The sequence below is a fragment of the Chanos chanos genome, chromosome 12 (assembly GCF_902362185.1).
Source record: "Chanos chanos chromosome 12, fChaCha1.1, whole genome shotgun sequence".
Taxonomy (NCBI): Eukaryota; Metazoa; Chordata; class Actinopteri; order Gonorynchiformes; family Chanidae; genus Chanos; species Chanos chanos.
In genome coordinates this window covers 17,148,697-17,168,041 of record NC_044506.1, presented here as the reverse complement: position 1 = coordinate 17,168,041, position 19,345 = coordinate 17,148,697, and the positions used below count along the sequence as shown (strand labels likewise).

The 19,345-nt window shown below is 42.8% G+C and overlaps 2 protein-coding genes across 2 annotated transcripts; both read left to right on the top strand.

Moving 5' to 3' along the window:
* Nucleotides 1-1,009: 1,009 nt before the first annotated feature.
* On the top strand, nt 1,010-3,023 carry c19h1orf216 (chromosome 19 C1orf216 homolog). The gene is made up of 2 exons (XM_030789472.1): nt 1,010-1,035; nt 2,018-3,023. The coding sequence occupies exon 2, from the start codon at nt 2,046-2,048 to the stop codon at nt 3,021-3,023; it is 978 nt and encodes a 325-aa protein (XP_030645332.1). The 5' UTR covers nt 1,010-1,035; nt 2,018-2,045.
* An 8,471-nt stretch (nt 3,024-11,494) lies between these two features.
* On the top strand, nt 11,495-18,044 carry psmb2 (proteasome 20S subunit beta 2). Its single transcript, XM_030789077.1, has 6 exons — nt 11,495-11,692; nt 12,419-12,541; nt 12,943-13,013; nt 16,617-16,779; nt 16,909-16,958; nt 17,822-18,044. The coding sequence occupies exons 1-6, from the start codon at nt 11,602-11,604 to the stop codon at nt 17,921-17,923; spliced, it is 600 nt and encodes a 199-aa protein (XP_030644937.1). The 5' UTR covers nt 11,495-11,601; the 3' UTR covers nt 17,924-18,044.
* The last annotated feature ends 1,301 nt before the right edge of the window (nt 18,045-19,345 follow it).

The following is a 19,345-nucleotide window of genomic DNA, read 5'->3' as shown; positions in this document are numbered from 1 at the left end:
TCTCCAGGCAGCTGCAAAACCAAACAAATGCTTTATCACATTGGGTGAATGATAAGCGTCTCTGCGCTTGTTTCATAAAGATGTCTTTTTTTTTCCCATGTATAAGAGTGACCTACAGTACACGTATATGGTATCCACAACTGATTTTAGAACACTACTTGTTGCCACGAAGATGACCATCTGACGGAAAGCTCTAGATAGGAAAGAACATGTTTATAGTTATTTTTCACATCTCTGTAGCTGTTTTTCTTTCTGTTCCAATCTCTGTTCTTGCCCGACTCCTCTGGTTGATGTAGATGATTTTGCATGTGACGGGGCCGGCGGGCAGCCGCACTGTTTGATGTATTTTTCATGTGTTAAGGCTACTATTGAAGGATGGAGAGGAGGAGGTGGGAGGGGGGGTGCTTGAGACCGCCCGGAGGTGCAGCGCTTGAATGGGGATGTTGTTGGACGGGTTGAGGAGAGAGAAGGGAGGGGGGGGGGGTGGTTCTGCCGGCAGCCATCGCTTGTCATGGGATGGGAGGGAATGTACTTTCTAAATCCGTCTGATGTGCTCTACCAAGCTTTAATGAAGTGTACAGCAGACCAAAAAAAAACTCTGATCTGTCACAGTTTTGGACATCACGAAATCATTTTATTGCTCTGAGAGTCGTTATTTCAAAGTTGTTTATTAAAGCCTGATCATCATCTTGCTGCTCGAGTTCGGTAACGATATAGTTAGTTTGGGTAGGGTCTCGGAATTCCGAACAGCCTTTGGTATGAGCAACTAAATTGGGCTGCTCGGATGCAATTTGCATTGACGCAGTCTATTTTCCGTTCACTTTCCTGGTTTTCAGTTATGCGGCCCCTACCCAGTTTAGGAAGTGAGTCATGGTAGGCTAGCAGTCCGTTCTATCAAACGGTTAGCGCGGATGGGAGGGAGGGGGAGAGAGAGGTGGAATCAAAGATAAACATCGCTAGAGAGGGTCGATCGGAGGAGGGGAAAACAGGGAGGGCACCGTATCTTGTTCGTCCACGAACTTATCCCATCGAACGGTAAGACAAGGCCCTCTGTTATAAATTAACAGATTTTTATGTCAATCAATGGTTCATGCAATCGCTAAAGGAAAATAGTTGCTAGTCTTACGCTTGCTGTGGTTGAAAGCGGATGAGCTGGGCAATTTCTACCGAGAGAGAGGAGCTGAGAGATGGGGTGAGGGAATAACATAGCTCTCTTATGTAACGCTAGCTTCCAGCGGCATTAATCCCAACCAACCTGCCTCTTACATTGACAGTATAGTGCTTTTTGCGATAAATTATTTTACGCATTTTAATTGCTACATCAAATGTTCTTAATCGAAAATTTGGCGACCGTGGTTTAACATCCGCTTCGTTGTTTTTCTCCCGGTTAGTCCATTAGTGCTATTTTCACTCGGGCATCGGCTGTTCTGATGCTGCTGACTTGCACTAGTTAGACAAAATTCGTCGTCTAATTTGCTATTTAAAAACTGCGCCTTGAGCTTTCTGCCACGGATACCATGCAGTCAGAAATATGGTGTAGGCCTGTTCCACATTCATCCGAGTGAAAAATCTGTCAACGCTCGACTGAAGTGTTACAGAATTGGCGATTTTATACACTCAATCAGTGACCTGTAGGGCTATTTCACGAGCGCAACCTTGGATTTTTTACGGCTCAGAAACGTTGGTTGCTGTCCTTCAGCACCACACAGACGCCAGCGACGTGAAGTGCCGTACTCGTAGACGAGTAAATGTACAATCTATTCTAGTGTAAACAGAGAAAATTAAGAGAAAAAAAAAACTCAATGCTCTATTAGGTCAAATATTTTAGTAAACGATTAAAACAACCCAGGCTTACTGTCAAATCTAACTTGATGTCCATAGACATTATATATAAGTACTTGATGTCAAGTGTGTTGTCAGTACTGCCTAATTCAGTGATGAAATGTTCTTTGTTAGCTTTGGATTCTCGGGAGAGTGGTCATCTCTTCAGTTCTCTCTAACTCTTTTCTCTCAAAAGGGCAAGTGAATCTCAAGCAAGATCAAAAATGCTTCAACAAGATCGACCTGTGAACCCCGTGTTTGGAGGACAGGGGCCTGGAGGCCCACCCTCCTCGCTGCGTCTCCTCAGTAACAGCCAGGCACAGAGCAACAGGAAGGCTGAGAAAGATGGAAACTTCAACTTTCTAGGACGGGAGGATGACGCTTTGATGGGAGATGAGAACCGCAACCAAGTGCGACCCCGTGCGCTAGGCCCACTGGGCCGTGATCAATCACCTCCTACCAACTATTATGGTCCAGGACCCCTGTCTCCCCTGTCCCGTCTCCCCTGCTGGAGCCCACTGGAGCCCCTTCCAGAGATCGAGAGTGGAGAAGATACTGGTGGTAGAGTTCCTCCTGACGGTGCAGAGGAAGGCAAGATTGACGAAGAGATGAGGAGAGTGAGTGATGATGAAAAGGGGAGAGAACCAGAGGAGTTTGTGAAAGGTGGAGAGGAAGAAGAGGAGGAGGATGAGATCCTGGATTGGGGGGACAGCGACGAGGACTTTGAGTTCAGCTACAGATCCAGCGGCAGTTCCACTCCTCTGAGCGCGGGGAGCGGTGAGGTAGCTAGGGGAGGCGCCTTTGATTCCATCTGGGATCGCATATGTGTCGGGGGCCCGACACCTGAGAACGGCAATGGGACCACGGATCTCAAAAAGGCAGAGAAGCGTCGGAAGAGTTACGGAGACGCCGGTTTAGCAGAGGATGCCTATTCAGACTCAGACACTGATCCAAATTCTGAGCTGCCTGACCTGATGGAAGCTGTTTGGACCCTGCAGGACCGTGAAAGGTTCAAGGCCCGAGAGATGGAGAAGCACCAGGCACAGCTGATCATGTACCGGCGCCTGGCCCTCATCCGCTGGGTCCGCACCCTGCAAGGCCGAGTTCAGGAACAGCAGAACCGACTCCAGTCCAGCTTTGACATCATCCTCACCCACAGAAAAGAGCTGTTACGTATGGGTGCAGCCGCCGCCAGCCAATAACGGGAGAGAAAAAAAGAACAGGATCAAGTCATGGGATCGACCAAAACAGGAACAAATGATTTGCAGTGTCATGTGCTATGTCAGATCTTCTGTTTTATTTCTGTGACTCTTAAAAAAAAAATCAAAACTCCATTGAAATGTTCCTGCTCTATGTAAAAGTGTCTGTGTTGTGTCTCCAAAAAAAAAAGTTAGTTGGTGGTTGGTTTCATTGCTGTCTTGCCCAGGTGTTTATTAAAAGCCCACCAAAAGATCTGTTCAGAGCTATGCGCTCTAATTTTTTTTTATTTTTGCCAAATTTGCTCCGCTAATCATCAGCCAAATACAGAATTATGTCATATTTATATTGTATGAAAAAAAGTTTATCGAAGAACTGCATATCTTTAATGTATCTTTAATGTAAAAAGTTCTATCACACGTCTCTTCACGTATTTAATAAAAGAAATTATATTTGACGAGTTTGTCCGGTCATGTGTTTTTGGAAGGTTACTAGACGCTGTTTTTAATTTCCTCAGAGTATGTAAATTTTCCTCTCCACAGTTCCAAACTGCACCAACGACCTTTAAGAACAATAGTCTCTTTAATAACGTCGCCACCGTGTTCGTGATTTTCTCTTATCACACGGCTGAGAAGAGAGTGTTGGATAACAGCGATAGTTCGACGAAGATTGTGCATTAGTTTAAGTAGCATACATGGCACTGCAGATCGGATTGCCCCGGGCGGAGACCGCTGTTTGTGTGTGTGTGTGTGTGTGTGTGTTTACACAGATACCGTCGTTTGCCGCTTAATCCATAGTCAAAGTAGGTCTGCAGGGCACGAGTCGCATTGGTCCGGATCCCTAGGGGATTTTGACAGCTTGCGCCCTTGGGCACCGGGTCCTATCCGGCCCGGTAAGCAGCGACGGTCCAGTCCCAGTCGCACTGAGCAGCCAAACCCCGGGGCAAAACGGGGATTATCCGTTTGGTTTGTTACCGAACTCGAGCAGCATGGACTTATGTTCTAAGCTTATCGTCGTTCTTGTGTGCCTTCACGACTGTGAAAATGTATTGCAGAATTAACATACTGATCTGTTGTCCCTTGGCCATGGCTAGTGCATTTTGGGAGAATTACACGTTTACTTTGTTTCCTTAAGCTCAAAGGTGTGCAACGATTAAGCAGTAGGCTAGTGTCACCAAACTGCACATACATATTTAAACTTTTAAGAAATACTCTTCGCAGATTCTGACTACATTTAAAACATTTTACGCAATTAACTTCTAATAGTGTGAGCAAGGAGTGTTAAGCGTGTTTATTTTACAGCAGTCAAGAGATGTTCATAATTAAACCGTTTTGACATTATATGCCGAGGCGCGTCTAGAGTTTCTGGATGCCTCGCTTGGTTGAGGGATCATGGGCTAGATGTTCACTGTTGTCCTACTATGTTGAGGTTCCAAAATATTTCCTTGCTCTCTGCAGTGTTGCAATGTTAACACACACTCTTCACACCGATGACATCCCTCAGTTTCAAAAGCGACACTGTATAATTGACACGACGGGACACAAAGGCAGCGTGTGAGGGGGCCCTGCTAAGCGCGACTAACGGAACCCCTCCGCTGGTGGATACGAGCAAACTTACGAGAGAGCTGCGGGACACGACAACTTTTCCTTCTTGAATCAGACCTGCTAAATGTATTGTTAAAACAAGCTCAAAATATATACAACGGTATCACTTGTGAAATTATCACCGCTGTTTGGAGGAGACGTGTGCACAAGTGAAACATCAAGGTGGCTGCTCCGTGTATCACTCAAGCTCTTGGTTGTGACCCAGTGATAGTCGCGATGTGTTGCACCTGTTCGTTAGTCGCCCGATCCCTTCAGGAATATTTTGTGAAAGGCCCCTGAGTTTGAGTTTGTTTGTTTGTTTGTGAGATATTTGTTTGGTTTGCGACGCGCATGATTAACCTTCACACCACTCTCCGGTTTATTGTTTAAAGTTGTCCACCTTTATTAGGATCTAGAACTGTTTTTTTTGTTTGTTTGTTTTAACTTCACAAATACCCTACATGCAACCTACTCGTCTGTCTGAAGTTGTCTGACGGCAAGGCAAAAATAATATGAAATGCCCTACTGAGTAAGTGGTTATACATCTGGTTTCATTGTAAAGGTCTATATTATTGAATAATTCAAAATCTCTAAAGTATATTTCAACAAATTTAGGAGAATCATGAAGAGTTTCATATAGGTTTCTATATTTGTATATATATATATATATATATATATATTCGTTGCGTAGTTCATGAATAATAAAGTTTCAAAAAAAATCTTCCAAAAAAACAACATACTTGAATAAGTTTTAGTCTCGGCCCCAAATGCACGATTCTTTTTTAATAAAACGAATTTGTTCAAATAGAGAGTTGCACTTAGTTGCACTTAGTTGCACTCGTCACTTGGTATTTCAAATGAACAAGTACTTAGTAAAATACTGAAATGCATTCAATTTTATTCTTTCAAAAGTTATATAAACATGGTCAAATTTAGATTCGCTTCATGAGTCTCTGTAACTCTGTATCCATACATCATCAACTGCTCACTTTAAGAGCGGTCACACACAACATTCACTGGCATAAAATAAGAACATAACAGGTCCACTATCATAGGTTACCATCTACAGGGGGCGACACCACAGGCGGATACGTAACAAGCTTAAGTTTTGGTTCTCGTTGGGTGTAGTGGCCATTTCTGAACACTGGGAGGCAATATTATTCATGTTCTATTAAACGCATCTAGCTCAGAATGGACCACAACACACAGACTCCCATATGAGGTCATACGGGCTAAAGTATAGTATCTCCCTCTCGTTTCTAGCCCCCCCCCCCCCCCCCTCTCTCCCCTTTCCTCTTCCTGATGTTGTATGACAGTGTACTAGCCTCTAGCACTCTGTCGGCGTGGAAACAATCAGCTTTGACAGAAAGGGGGTGGTGGGGGAATCGAGGATGTTTGCTGCCTGAGGCTTGTGTATGATAAAGTGGATGGGGAGGTTTGTCTGCAAAGAGAAGATAGATAGATAGATAGATAGATAGATAGATAGATAGATAGATAGATAGATAGATAGATAGATAGATAGATAGATTACACACGAATGGCTCTAATAATAATAATAACCATCATAATTATAATCATAATCATAATAATAATAATAATAATAATAATAATAATAATAATAATAATAATGTATTGTTATTATTATTATTATTATGATGATGATGATGATGATGATGATGATGATGATGATGATGATGATGATGATGATGTTCTCGTTATTTAATTTCAGCAGATTATAAAATGTGTGTTGAAAACAGTTTCCAGTGGACTTCCGCCACGCGGTTCGCAGGGCACTTAGCCCTCCAAAGATGGGTGAGAGAGAAAGCCTGTTGGTTGTGGTGGGTTCAGCTGCCTCGGCTGCTTTAACCAGCTAATAAATATGAAAACAGCGGGTTTTAACTTTTATTCGTTCACTGCCTGAAAGGATTATACCACTCTATGGAGTCCCATGTAAATCTCGAAACCTCATAATGGCCAATGTTGTCCCATAAAAATGTGTTGAACAATAGCGGGTGAATGGGGGCTCTTTCACGCATAAGGGGTTTTCACAAGCTCTCATTGAGAACAAACCGATCGTACCACGCCCCTGGATAATCTTGCTGCCGGTGAAAGCGCGCCTGGGAGCGGCAGGTGCGTGTGCCAGGCACGGGGGTCATAAGGCCGACGGAGGTGGGGGAGCCGGCTATGTCGAATCCGCACAGCTGCTGGTTGGAATTTTTTCAGAGGTTGTCACTTCCATTTAGCTTGCTCTTTTTCACCCCTTCAGATGAAGTGATCTCTCGTGCCCAGGTTTTCGGAACGTCCTCTCCCACTTAAGAAGAGCAAAGCGCCGCTAAACGACGACAGACAAGAACAAAAGCGACTGGGGGCGCAGCCCAGTCCAGTCTCAACGCCGTGAAATTGCAGATTAAACCGAAAAGCTGCCCCGCCGTCACCGGCAGCACATTTCTTCAAGAATGCAAATTCTGAAATTGCAACTTTAAACACGTTCTTAACACGTCAATGCTGCCTATTCCCTTGACACCACTTTCTGACAGACAAAAAAAGTCTTAAGAAGATAAACCTCTCGGCGACGTATTGACTGTATCACAATAAAACGGAGGGTTTTAACGACACATCAACCACACACACGGGCTCGGTGATTAATTGAAAAGTCAGAGAGTGAAACCTTCTATAAGTTTACAAAAGCTATCAAAGGTCACACTGTGTAGTCTTCGAATCTGAGCTGTCATGTAGTGTGTATCTTCGGTCGTGAAGTGGAGGAGTAAGGCGGGCTCCCCCTCTTAACTCATGAATTTCATTCACCATTTCTGCCCTTGTATCACCTCCATGGTTAATCTGTGTTCAAAACATGTGCCATTCCAAAAATTCTACCCTTGGGCTATGGGTCCATAATCCCCATAATTCAGACATGTGTTCCATTTGGTCCACAGCAGAAACCGTGTATCTGTCGACACACAGCACTGCTCTTTTATCATTACATATCTAGCAGAAGCACTGATGTTCTTTAACTAGAACAATATGAAAAATTCTAATTTTATCAGAGTGGAACAGAATGTTGGCTTAAATGCTGCTACAGTCCTAATGGACAGTGTTTTTGTCTTTGATCATTCTTGTTGTTTTGCTTGCTGAGTTCAAATTATAAAAATTACCATTCTTATTTGTTTCATGTAACTCCTTAAACTTGGGGGGAAACTAGGTCTTCTTATGCATGTAGACTACTTTTTCATACAACGAAACTCACAATGAAAAGACAGCTCCAAACACTGGTAGATAATCATCTTTCCATTAAACTTTCATCCAGTATGACTTAGATATTCAAGGGCCCAATTAAAGTGTGAGACCAGGGGAAGTTATGGCAAGTGTGTCTCGCTCCAAGCTGCTTAACAGGCATCATTATGGAGTGGTGAGGAAGGGTTTGACCCCTCTCTCTCTCTTTCTCTCTCTCTCCCCTCAGATGGTTAGTGACCAGATAGAGGGATAGCACATATGATGGGTGTTTCAGTAAAGGAGAGTCTGAGAGGGGTATAGATTTTCCAAGCAGATTGCAGAGAGCTTTGTGCATGATGTGTGTCACAGTGTGTGCATGCCCGTGCATGTGTGTCAATGTATTAGCAGTCAGAGCAATGAGACCCGGAGGCGATTCCTGTGTGTGCTTGCGATAAAGGGGGGAAAGGGAGGAAGTGTGCGTGTGTGTGTGTGTGTGTGTGTGTGTGTGTGTGTGTGTGTGTGTGGCTTGGTGAGGGGGGGGGGGTGTTGATGGCGGAGAGGAGAGAGGGAAAGAGAGCTAGATATAGAGAAAGAGAGTTTTAGGAGGAGGAGGATGTTAGTGGGGGGCTGCTGAGTGGGAGAGATAGAGAAGGGAGAAAAGAGGGAGAGAGAGAGAGAGAGAGAGAGAGAAAAAAGAAAGAGAGAGAGAGAGAGAGCGAGAGAGAGAGAGAGGGGAACAATCAGGCAAACCAGCAAAGCTGGGAGTTTCCATGGTGCTGTCAAGGCTTCTGGATCACGTCCCCATCGGGCTCTTTCTTGTTCTCCCTCTCTCCTTCTCTCTCACTCTCTCTTTCTCTCTCTCATGAAAAGAGGGGAAGAGTGTCTTGGCAGGGTAATTAAGAATGGCCTCTAAACACAGGAGTATGGCAGGAACGCTCCAGATGAAAGTAAATGATTAAAATAATTACAGGCTCTGAGCTGACGAGCTGGAGTGTGGGGTGGCCGCCGGACATTTGCCGGTAATTAGATAATTAATCTGAATGCAAATGATGAGTCCTAACGAAGCAGTCAGGCTGAACCAGCGACAACTGTGAAGAAAAGAACAGAGAGAGAGAGAGAGAAATTAAACAAGTATGAAGCATCCAGCTCCAAATGCACCACAATAAAAGCATGTCCAAAAGGAAATTTCACAAGCTAATGCACAAAATACGCAAAAAAAAAAAAAAAGATACCTTTTCTCCCTCTTCCATTCAAAGAAGAACACATTGTTTCTTACAAAGTAAGAATGCAAATTCTGATCAAGAAGGGTGTTTCGCACTAAGGTCAAACTTAAAAGCATTGGAGATGGAACTGAAATAAACAGACACACATAAAGATATTAAAAAAAACTGTAATAATTTAAATCCACATGACAACTCCTGGAACAGAAATTAAGATCTCAATTCCGTCTGTCTTTTTTTTAGCATTTACTCTCACCAGAGTTCAACAAATTTGTCCTCTGCCTTTTGACTGTAGTGTTACAAATGGTTTAAGTTTGAGATGAATCATGCTTTAAGTCAATCAGTGGCAGATTTGAAAGAAAAATCTGTTTGAATATCAACATTTCCATCAAGTATTCTCACTTTAAAACTATTTCCATTCCACTCCCCATGACACATGAATGCTCAGATCCTTACAGTAGCGTATCCTTACTTCTAAACAATGAAAGCACCATGAGGGTAATCTCAATGGGAGACACTGAAGTCTCTATATTGTCTGTCCAAATAAGAGATGCCATTTTAATATATAAGTTTAAAATTGGAACATAGTTCTTGCATTTGTCTCAAAAATATTAAACACATATAGTACTTTAGTTTCAGTTTCAAGTTTTATTGTCATTTACTAGATAACAATGTAGGCAACGTTATCAGCAATGAAATTCTTGGGCTCGGGGCCAGCCCAGCTTGCAGAGTAACAGTTAAATAACAATAAGAACAATGGAGTAAGGTAAATATAGGGGTACTATAGGGAGATTTATAGGGGATATATATATACATGAGCATAAATAGAATGTACAGAATCGAGAATATAAATATAAATATAAATATAGATATAAATATAAATATAAATATAAATATAAATATAAATATAAATATAAATATAAATATAAATATAAATATGAATATAAATATAAATATAAATATAAATATAAGAGACTGAAATCTAACAATCTTCATCAGAGTCTATTTTATATATTTATAATAAAATACTCAACTAATACCATGTCTGCAGATAGCTGCCAAAAGAAGGAAACACAAGCGCTCTATAGGGCTCTTACTCAGCTGGCTTCAGTGCACCTTGAAGTGTGTTATGCAAGTGTGTGAGATTGCAGCCGCATTTTGTCACAAGACCTTCATTCAGTTAGTGCTTCATTGACGGCAGTGATGTAAGATGAGGTCTCAAGATTCCCTCCGGGAATCTTTCATAAATGGTTGACGAGAACGAGATTCGGGAACCGAGACGACGCCCGTGGCTCCTGTTGTTTTCGTGTTCAACGCACCATCCAGTGAAGACTTGTTCCAAATGGACAGTGGGCACTGTAAACCTGAGAGAGATCACTCTCATTAGGATGGAACGGTTTCATTGGATGAAGATTATCACTCAGAATGGCTCTGTATTCGGTGTCATTTAGATGGCCCTCTGAAAACTGAATGGAAACCATGCAAAGAAATGCAACGCACAGGACAGAACCACTGAACAATTCCACCGCGGATGAGGACTTAGGCCAGTAGGGTTCCTTGTGATGTTTGCCGTACATGGGCTTGCACTGTTTCAGAGAACAATATGAAGGATGACTCATTTCATTATTTGACTCTCCCACTGCTCAGCAGACTACTTCCTGTGTTCCTAGTATCAATTTAGTTGTAAAAATCTATTTTGAGTGGCTTTATGCACTGAAACCCAATCACAGTGTCCTTCAGTGTTAAACTGCTTTGTTTTGGGGTTTTTTACACACAGCTCTTGAGGAAACCATTCAAACAGGCACATATTTACAACGGCAGTCCACTGATTCGGTTATTTCATCGGTATAGCTTCTCATTTGAAACCAATACACAGACATCAGAGTTGACAAGCATGTGCTTTTGACCACAACTGACTGTGGTTGAGTTCTTTCCCTCAGATTTCCGTAACAAATCAGTGCTCATTGTGGAATACCAATGTATGTATCCGAGGGATCTGTGTCAGATAGTTGGTGTCTTATCGTCAACGGACATCCACACATTGGCCTACATACAGTTTTCACAGCTAGCAGAAGCAACAAATCTATAGCTGTTCACAGTAGTTATACGGTTAAATGTGGCATTTCCCTCCTATATGGTACAAGCTATGCGATGTTGGCAATTTTGTCCACCTCCGTTTTTCCCAGTTAGACTTCATCAGTTTAACGGCGAAACTTGGGGAACAGTTTTACAGTTTAAAAGTTTGTCGTCTGTTGCTAAGGGGCATTGCCAAGTGTAAATGCAACTTTGTTTGGGCTGAAATTAATAGTGTTCCAAATTTAAGAGGGTAATTAATAGATACTAGTGGCTCTTGCCAACAATTACACTGTAATGACGCCTGAGTCACGTGTTGAGGGAGCGTTGACGTCCAATTCCAATGCTTTTTGTGTGACATCATATGTGCGCGCCACAGATTACTCTCAACTTTTGCTGTGTAATATCTGATTGAACGACCTGACTGGTTGAACAATTTAAGTGTTACTGAAGCTAAATATTTATCTTAGACGCACGTTTTAATCTCCATCTGCAATATGGAGTACTTAATTGGGATTCAGGGACCAGACTTTGTCTTGGTTGCTGCTGATAATGTTGCAGCTAGCAGTATCATTCAGATGAAACACGGTAAGATATTGTGCTAACCATTTGGCTAATAGCTAGCCGGCTAATTCTTCGTGAGTGTTGCCCTTATTGTGATAAATGCTGCTCTGAACAAATAACGACGATTGTTATACAAAACTATTTTGTCTAATTTCTAAATTTTGTTTATTCTTACATCGCTTTTTGTTGTGCATAAGCGCTAGCTACTTAGCATCTAAAGATCCAGCTAACGTCCATCCATTGTGCGTGGAAGTGATTTCGCGTGAGGTATTAGTTGAGCTAGCTCGTTCAACTGTCGAACACATAAAACATAACACTACTTACCCATGTTATGAATGCCATATTGTTTGAATTACATGTGAAAGATAACAAACACAGCAGTGTGCTTTATTTTTGGTTTATGTGCGTTTCATGAACTCTTGACATAAAACAAGTCAGGTTTAGCAAGCTAACGATGAATCTGCCATTCAGTGAACGAAAGTGAAAGCGGACTCAGCAAACTAGCTTTGTAACTTCAGAGGCCCGTGTCTTTGTCGTTCATAACATTCCATATATTTTGAATATGTTTTCTCATACTGACATTAGACTATTTCAGAGAAAGCGTAGACCACACTGTATTGTATGTCCAAGTAAGTGTTAAAGGTAGTTAAAAAAGCGTTGACCGTGTGAACATCCATCAGTCCAGAGTACGAAGGAATCAACGTTTTTGATTCCCGGTGCGAGTAACATTACATTGTCTATTTATTGTAGATTATGATAAGATGTTCAAATTGAGCGAGAAGATCCTGCTCCTGTGTGTGGGTGAGGCTGGTGACACAGTTCAGTTTGCAGAGTACATCCAGAAGAATGTACAGCTCTACAAAATGAGGAATGGTAAGTGATCCTTGCAGGATTTCTCTGTTTTTGGCTTTTTCCATCATACACTCCTTTTTTTTTTTTTTTTTTTTTTTTTAGTAAGACTCTCTAGTCCCCATCAGTATCCAAAGAAACACGTGCCTGTCTGAATGTTTTCATGCGAATTTTTTTGAATATGTGAAAATGTCTATGATTTTTTTTTAATTCACAGGTAAGTGCCATTCCATTACATGGGTGAGGGGTGCTAAATGTATGCCTTTTAAGAACCTATTGAGCTGGAGGGGGGGGGGGGGGGTTTGTGGGAACTGCATAGGTGTCTCAGGTAGACAGTACAGTTTTTGCAAGGCTGCACCAAAGCGAAATTAACAAACTACATGACTTCATATTTTGAGCAATCTCTGATTCGTTTCTCTTTTCAGGGTATGAGCTCAGTCCAGCAGCTGCAGCAAACTTCACCCGGAAGAACCTGGCAGACTACCTTCGCAGTAGAGTATGTATCTCCGTCTCCCCCAAATTACTATGCTAGACAGCCAAATTTATCAGCCAGCTAATCAGTATTAGACCTCTCTGTTTTATTTTTCTTCCACCTATAGAAGGTGTATGGGTTACCCTTAGAAGTTATTTAACTGTATTATTATTCCTATTTTTGTTATTGTTAGTATTATTATTTCTATTCCCGCCCCTAAACCTAACCCTGTTATTCTTACTAATACGGTATGACTGTGGAGGAGAAATGTGCAAAGGGGCCTATAGACAGTATTAGATCTACAGCCAAAATCAACCATATTAGCTGTATTACAGAATGATGCTTTTATGGTTTGATTAAGATTGATATGGTAAGGATATTTCAGGAGGCAGCATAATGTAGTCATTTGAAAAAAAAAAAAATTCCCCAGACCACAATTGTAAAGACCTTGTGGCCGGCGTTTATGTTTTGCACAGTCAGTCAGCGGTGGGCTCTTATTTCCCTTTGATCATTCTCAAGACAGATGTCAATGTGTTGTGAATGTGACAAAGTGTTACCCTAGTCTCAGAGGTCCTCAGCACCTGCTCCAGTAACGTAATGTGCTCCCAATGGTCTCAGAGGGCCTCTTGCCAATTTTATGTGTGTGTGTGTGTGTGTGTGCACCCATGATGTAGGTGGCATCAGCCACGAGGGCACCCATCTGTGTAAAAGGGCTCGTCTGCATCCCCTCCTTGTTTTCTGGTGGCTGTGTGTTAATTTGTTAGGAAGAGTGTAGCTGCTGCCTGTCACAATAGCAGAAGGGAGAAAATAATTACAAAAAACAATTAGTGTAGCTGATGAGGGTGGCCTGATGAGGGAAGGTGGGGCTGGGTAGGGAAGGAGGGGTTGGATAGTGTCCCTGGGGGACTGAAGCCAAGTTCACAAATCAACATGCTTTAACTAGTGCATGGAGTGGATCACTCATTTACCCCGTATTCTTTTAGGGTATGAATAGTAGAGTTCATTAGGTACACGTCGAGTGGTGCAGTTATTGAATGTTCCTTGGCTCTGAAGCGTGGTCTTAGAATAAACAAACTGCACACTTACAACTGCTTTATTTCACTACGGTTTAGGAATGGTTGACCTCGTTGGAATTTTTTTTAGATATAAATTATTGTCTGTTTCACTCGTCAGAGCCTCTTCACTGGCTGTATGACCTCAGGTATCATACATGTGAGAAGTCTAGTTTGAAGAAAGATGGGTTTGTTCTGACCTCTTAGAAGAGATCGGTTTGTCTGTTTAACTAAGTAGTTTCACTTTAGGAATAACTTTTGCAGTTAAATCTGCATTCTCCTTTACGTATCATACATTAGCCCTACGGTTTTACTTTTGACAGTGATCTCTGTTAAAAAAAAGTGAGCAGAAACAGTCATACTCCTGGTCCAGAAGAGACAGCGTACAGACAAAGGTTGGCAGGTCCGGGGATCTCAAACCCTATGGACCAACCATGTTTCTTAGAGAATAAACACAGCTGAGTCTTCAGGGTGACCCTGGAGAGATCGACCGAGCCCTCAGATACATCTTCTCCTCACCAGGGAAACAAAGCTCTGATAACATAAGTTCTGTCTTACCAAAAAAAAAAAAAAAAAAAAGAAAAAAAAAAAGCACGAGACTTAATGAAGGCAAATGTTGGTCAAGGCTCAGTGAGTTGATTTTATGACTGCGTCTGAGCCCTGCGAAAGCTTTAAGCCAACGGTAGAGCAACAGTTTGTCATTATTGCTACACTTGGGTAACAGCCCCGTATCCTCTCTGACTATACACGGGAAGCACAGTAATTGCCAGTGCCATATTGCACGACGTTCCCTTGTTTCTCCACAGATGAACAATTAATACAGCAGATTGGGCAGAAATGCCAATAAAGAGAATATGTCCTAGGGCAAAGTGCAGAGAGCGAGAGCTGGAACATGAGAGAGAGAGTGAGAGAGAGGGGAAAATGACACGGGAGGCTAAGACAGAATGTAGGATAGAAATGTGTTGGTTTTGACTGGAAATGGTAACATATCGCCTTACAAAATGTTGACACAAAAGAGGAACTGTAAACTTCAAGAAAAAGAATTTAGTTCATTGTTTTATGAACATAAGTGCCTCATTCTTTAGGAGGGGTCATTTAAAAAAAACAAAAAAAAAACATGGATTTGTGGTCAGACAAAAATGACCGAGAAGATGAGACACATTCAACATACAAATATTAATTTTTCTCACAATCGCTATTCATCAGCACAGCCTTACAAAATATGAAACCACTCAGATTCCTGCATAGAGTTCTGATTCTTACGACAGCAGTGTATCGATACAGACTGTATGAATCGAAAATTATTTTTAGTAGTGATGTGACGAATCAACAAAGACACATTATAACTGATTTTAGATCAGTCGCCGAGAGCACGGTGTGTCTGCCACATTTATGTGGAAGTCATGAGACAGTTGTGTGGTTTCCGTGAGACAGGTGTTGAGTAAGGAGGGGGTGGGTTGTACACAGGGGAGCGCCCCACTAGGCCGGCATGGTTTTTCATCAACCTGCCAACATTTAGAACGTCTCTCGAGGTTACAGTAGCACAGCAGCCCTCTCCAAGGGCAACACACAACTCCTGAACATACCCCAGAGAGCAAGTTGATAATAATAAAATGAAAGAAAAGAAAGACTCAAACCAGGTGGTTACTCTACAGGTAAGGTAATGTGAGTGTTAGAGAAACAGGTTCAAGTGTTTGAAGCTTCTGGGTCAGAGTCACTAACTCAAGCCTTGCTACCACCACGATACCCATAGATCAGTTTGTAAAGAGTTAGTGTGTAGTAGGATTTCATGACAGAGGCGTGTAGGGCACAGGGAGCATAATCTTACAGAAATTAAAGGCAAGCTGTAGGGAGAGGTGCACACAGTTGTCGATAAGAGAGGGAGAAAAGAAAACGACTAAAAGAAGTTTTAATGAGACCTGGCGTGACTCCAGGGCATAGGGTGAGGGCGGGAGACTTGTGTGTGTGTGGGGGGGGGGGCACGCTCAGAGCAGCAGGGGTGCTGTCTTCCAGCAGATGTCACACTGCCGGTGACACCGCGACCCCCCCCCAGACCTCTCAACACTCTCCCCCTCCAACCCACCTCACCCCGCCCCCCCCTTTTCCCTCTTGCGACGTCTCGGCAGTTTCACACCCCCCCCCCACCCTCCCTCCCACTCCTCTATTCCACTTCTTCTTCTTCTTCCTCTTCTTCTTCTTCTTCTTCTTCTTCTTCTGACGTTGTTGTTGTTGATGTTGTCATCTGAAGCTCTCATTTTGTTTAGTTTTGAGATCAGAGCTGTTAATTTAAAACAGTGTTTCTTTGGGCGTGTAGAAACGAAGTAAAGCTTATGCCCACTTTTCTTTTTTTCTTTTTTTTCCGCAACGGTGAGCAGTGCTAATGTGTAAACTTCAGACTTTTTCTCTAAATGCAGCAAAGTTTGTTTTCCTGCACAATGTCGACACTTTTTTTTTTTTTTTAAAGGACAGGCATGGTTGCATTGGTTTAGTTGTCTTTAGCAACCTCTCATTCTCTCTCTCTCTCTCTCTCTCATTCTCTCTCTCTCTCTCTCTCTCTCTCTCTCTCTCTCTGTAGACCCCGTACCATGTGAACCTGCTGCTGGCTGGCCATGATGAGACAGACGGGCCCAGCCTGTATTACATGGATTATCTGTCAGCTCTGGCCAAAGCCCCCTTCGCTGCCCACGGTTACGGAGCTTTCCTCACTCTGTCCATCCTGGACCGCTACTACAGACCAGGTACAGACTCTTCTTTTGTTTTTCCAGTCACTCCCATTTTCATCTGTCACGTTTTTATCTCTCCTGTGTTACAGGAGGAAGAGGCTTGATTGACATTTCTCCTCTCTGTCTGCTCTTTTCTCTGTTTAGATCTGACACGGGAGGAAGCCGTGGACCTCCTTAAGAAATGTTTAGAGGAGGTGAGCGTCTCTCTATTTTTTGTCTTTGTATCCCCTTTTCTGCTAAGACAGTGGCGCCTAGTTCCCCTCGTACTCCCGTAACCCATTGCTTGCACAGCCCCCACACTGGGGAGGGAGGCCAGAGACTCATCTCACGAGCCATTGCATCACACTCTACATGTTTTCACCAGACCGTGCAGGACTTTTCTGGGAACTTGTAATGAGCGCAGAGGTACCCGATATACACCCCCCCCCCCCCCCCCGATCGACCTGCCACTAAATTGGTGGCTACCCACTCGCAAAAACAGTTGTGTTCATACACGCACTCTGGCAGCACCGCGATGAACCCCGGTCTCTGCGGTCCTGGGTTAATGTGTGTTTTTGCTGTGCTCCCCTGTGCTCTTCTCTCGTCTCACTCTGCTGTGCCGTTCAGACCGTGTTCGCGCTCGTTCTCCTGCCGTGTTCAGTCTGCACTGATAACATTTACACGTTAGAACATCTCAGAGAAGTTGTGGTGACTGAATATCCCAGTGAAATTACGTACGAAAGTGGGGACATGCATAATAAAACTTGACTCTGTAATAAAACTTAACTCAAATTCTAATGACATATTTTTGATACTTGAGTTATTCTAAACTCGGTTTGCTTTCCGCGGTTCTGTGTTGTGCCTTTGTTACGTCAGTAAGTTTGATTCTTTTGTTGCCCCTCTGGTCCTGTGAAAAGGCTGAATTTTATAGCACTTCATTGAAATATACAGTGACTTGTTAAATCTTAACAGAGGTGAAGTGCTCAGGTTTGTTATTTTCCTTGTCTTATCGCCGCGGCGATGTTCTCGTATCCCCAGGAAGACGTTTGACGCTCCCTTCTCTCTTTGTCTCTTACAGCTAAACAAGCGCTTCATTCTGAACCTGCCATCCTTCACTGTTCGTTTGATTGACAAGGACGGCATTCACGACATGGAGAGGCTTCCCCTCGGTCCCCAGTGACCGGCCTCTCTCTCTCTCTTCCTCTCCCTCTCTCCTCTCTTTGCCCAACTCAATAGGCCTGCTTTTGTACTGCTGAAATAATCTTTATGTTTCAATAAAACATTGCCCCGTTGTCACCATACATGTTGTTCTGACCTTGTTTTCATTGTGTTCAAAACATCTAAATAGGATTGTTGCCAGCGGTCAAGCCTTTTAGTGTTAGAATTGTGGGAAATGTAGTCAACTGGATATTGATATGACAGTGAGCGTACATGTGCTATACACTGTCCATTCACAAGCACTGTCCCGATTGTTGAGTTGGTACACCAGAGACAAGGGAAGTATATTCAGAAACGGAAGTGGAGAAAAAAAATATGTGTATGTTCATGTTTTCTCACTCTTTGTCCGCTTGTATTTTTGGCAGTTCGGGTGCGTGTGCATGTGTGTGTTTGTGTGGCACACCGTCTCATCTCTCCTCCACACACAGGTGATTAATAAACATTAAACAATCCCTTCTCTCCCAAACACACCGGAATCTGACGGGAAGAGCAGCATATGTTTGCCTGGAGGCACAGGGAGATGCAGAACAGCCCTGCTGAGTGTTGGAGAAGAGGAGGAGGAAAGAGAGAGAGAGAGAGAGAGAGAGAGAGAGAGGATGGAGGGGGGGGGGGGGGGGGTCACAGGGAGAAAGAGAGAGGGGGATTGGGGAATTGACACTACGGGGTGTGTGTGTGTGTGTGTGTGTGTGTGAGAGAAAGAGAGTGAACAGGGGGCAGGTATGAAGTTGTGGGGGCCCCCAGAGCAGATGAAAAAAAAAAAAAGGTACAGTAGCAGATGGAGTGAGAGGCAAGAAAGAAACAGCAGTGTTACTGGGGGTTTTTTTTGCGTTTAGTCGATATGCCAGTGGCGTTGTCTCTCGGGGAAACGGCTGGGTTGTCGCCACCTTTGACACTGAAGGCGTCAACTCTACCACTGTTTTGTGTGTATAGGTCTATACTGACGCATATCATTCCTACATGACTGAATACAGATTAACCGTCACAAATACACTCTGAAGAATTTGAATTGGACCTGTGGATCATTTGGATACTTTCACAGAACTTGAATAATTTTGAAAGGAGTTCTGTAGTTTTTTTGTTTTTTTCCTTTCTTACTTCAATGCCATTTTTCAAATCCTGGATTCTCAGTATTGCTTTTTTTCCCCCTCCATCTTCTGTAATTTCAACGCATTATTAAAGGTTATGTTGTCCAGACACTGATGGTTCAGGTCATATTTGATTTTCATATTTAATCATATTAATAGAGTGATTTCACTTTTTCCACTCACCTCATGAAAAAAGAACAAGGAAAATACCCAGGGTAATGAATATGGTACTTCTGACATTTTCTCAGCATTAATTCTGAAACTATTTCAAATTTCTTGAATCCATACAAGTTGGAAGT